Source organism: Tauraco erythrolophus, chromosome 9 (genome assembly GCF_009769465.1).
Source record: "Tauraco erythrolophus isolate bTauEry1 chromosome 9, bTauEry1.pri, whole genome shotgun sequence".
Lineage (NCBI taxonomy): Eukaryota > Metazoa > Chordata > Aves > Musophagiformes > Musophagidae > Tauraco > Tauraco erythrolophus.
In genome coordinates, this window is record NC_141473.1 from 1705182 (window position 1) to 1707500 (window position 2319).

The 2319-nt window shown below is 50.0% G+C and overlaps 1 protein-coding gene across 11 annotated transcripts in view; it reads left to right on the top strand.

Moving 5' to 3' along the window:
- Positions 1 to 245: 245 nt before the first annotated feature.
- The window catches only part of EBF3 (EBF transcription factor 3), a 120464-nt gene continuing 118390 nt past the window's right edge, over positions 246 to 2319 (top strand). For all 11 annotated transcript variants that reach the window (XM_086616966.1, XM_086616967.1, XM_086616968.1 and 8 more), the window contains exons 1-4: positions 246 to 379; positions 605 to 761; positions 1182 to 1245; positions 1951 to 2006. In XM_086616966.1, coding sequence (XP_086473092.1) covers positions 246 to 379; positions 605 to 761; positions 1182 to 1245; positions 1951 to 2006 — 411 coding nt within the window. The remainder of the gene's footprint in view (positions 380 to 604; positions 762 to 1181; positions 1246 to 1950; positions 2007 to 2319) is intronic.

A 2319-nucleotide genomic window follows, 5' to 3' on the forward strand; every position in this document is an offset into this window, starting at 1 on the left:
AAGTACTCAGTAAATTGTTTATGTCGTGCCAATACAGGACAGATTGAAGAAGGAAGCAAGACTTGAACTGGGCTTTTCTCCTACTGATCACAGGGAGTAAAGTCATCTCTTATATTCCAGTCGCCAAGGAGAGAGAGAGAGAGAGAGAGCGAAAATCAAGCAACAACCAACCCACCCCGTATCTGACATTTCCCTCAATTTTAACCCCTTTTGGTTAGGAGCTGGTTTTGCCCAAATTTGTTTTAATGTTTGGGATTCAGGAAAATATACCACGAGGTGGGACGACCATGAAAGAAGAACCGCTGGGCAGTGGGATGAATCCCGTCCGCTCATGGATGCATACTGCTGGGGTAGTGGATGCTAACACGGCCGCCCAAAGGTACGTCTGCCAAATCCTCTCCCGGCGGTTTTCTCCTCCTGTATTTCTCATCCCGGCCGTAAATCCCCCCCCCTCCCCCCCAACCTCCCCCCCCGCCCGCCCAGGCTCAGTTACAGCCTCCCCGCTCCGCGCCGCTCCGCGCTCCCCGCATCCCCCCGCGGCCGCGGTGCCTGCGCGCCCCTTCCCGCCGCTCTCACCCACGCCTTGTCTTGTTTTCTCCCGCAGCGGCGTGGGGCTGGCTCGGGCACATTTCGAGAAACAGCCGCCTTCCAATCTCAGAAAATCCAATTTTTTCCACTTCGTCTTAGCTCTGTACGACAGGCAGGGGCAGCCGGTGGAGATTGAGAGAACAGCTTTTGTGGACTTTGTGGAGAAAGAGAAAGTAAGTCTGCCTGTTATCTTATTTTTTTAAAAAAAAAAAAAAAAACAAAAAACACAAACCAACCCCAAACCCAACCGTTTAAGCGTGATTTAATTGCTCCAAGATAATTTTCAACCCCGGCAGCCCTAACGGGACTCCAGAGGCGCCCAGACCACGTGCGGGTCTCCCCGTTATTACGGCCGCTCCGAATAGATCCCGGGTTTAGAAACTTAGCGCCGCGTCCCCGACTTGTTTTAACGCGGGGAAAACGGCTAAACATGACATATTTGCACCGAGATAATGACATCATCAGCGCTCCACAAAGTGGGCTGAATTTCTGCAAACTGTTAATTCCGAGCCGCTTCAGGGACGAGAAAAATGTGCGTCAGGAGGAGGGAGATATTTTTCATGCTAAATGTAATTATTTATCGTTACTTGCAGGAGCCAAACAATGAAAAAACTAACAATGGGATTCATTATAAACTTCAGTTATTGTATAGCAATGGTAAGTTGTCGTTACCTCCTTTTTGAACGTCCGTGTGCCGCAGAAAAGTCTCACTTTCCTTTCCGAGGCCTTTTGGAAAAGGAGATAAAGATTTCGAGATTAAAATTACACGCGTGTAAACACGGCTCTTTCCTTGGCATATAAGGAAAACAAAACATAAACGATCAATAAGTCAATGGTACTTCACATGATTAACCGGTTGGTCTTGAAGTGGAAAGTAAAAAAGGGGATCGATAGCTGCTCCAGCAGAACATCACTTTGCAGTGACTTTTTTCACTTTTGCGAATTAATGGTAATTACCGGGCCGGGCTGAGCGCGGGGAGCGGGTAGAGCGGAGCCCGGCCCAGGCGGAGCGGGTGCCCCGCGGGCTTTCCGCGCCCGCGGGGGGACGCGGTGTTGGCGGCCCGAAGCGCCGCTGCTCTCGCGTGTGATCCCTCCAAACCGGGGCCGGGGGGGCTCCTCGGGCACGGCCACCGAAGCGCCAGACGCCGAGACCTCTGTCATTAGGTGATTTCTGGCTCGTTTTTCTTTTTCTTTTCTTTTTTTTTTTTTTTTTAATTTTAATTTTATTTTTAAGCCTGGCGCGAGTGCCGATCCCTGCCCGTTGCTTGCAGTTAATTGCCTGACCTCATACTTTCATTATGTAATTTGGGTGGCTCGCTCTCGAAATCCTAACAGGAATTTGTTTCTGCTTTCCCTCCCCAGGAGTCAGGACGGAGCAGGACCTGTACGTTCGTCTAATAGACTCAATGACCAAACAGGTGAGAAAGTTTACGCTTTTCTTCACACGCAAGTTACCGAGTTTGTGTCTTGCCCTTGCTTGGGGGGGCGGGGGGGGGGATGCCGGAGCGATAGAGCGCACCTATTTCTAATTTACCTGAGCGAGTAATTCAGGTGCCCGTTACCGAGGGATGTTCTGAAACGCGAAAAAGGTGTGTGGTTGCTGTTCGAGGAAGCGTTGGCATCATTAAATGGTGTGCGCGGCGTTAAGGGCAGCGTGATGTGAACAGATGTTTGATATATTTAATTTAGCGAGGGACAGAGGAAAGAAAAAAAAAAAAAACCCTCAGGTTG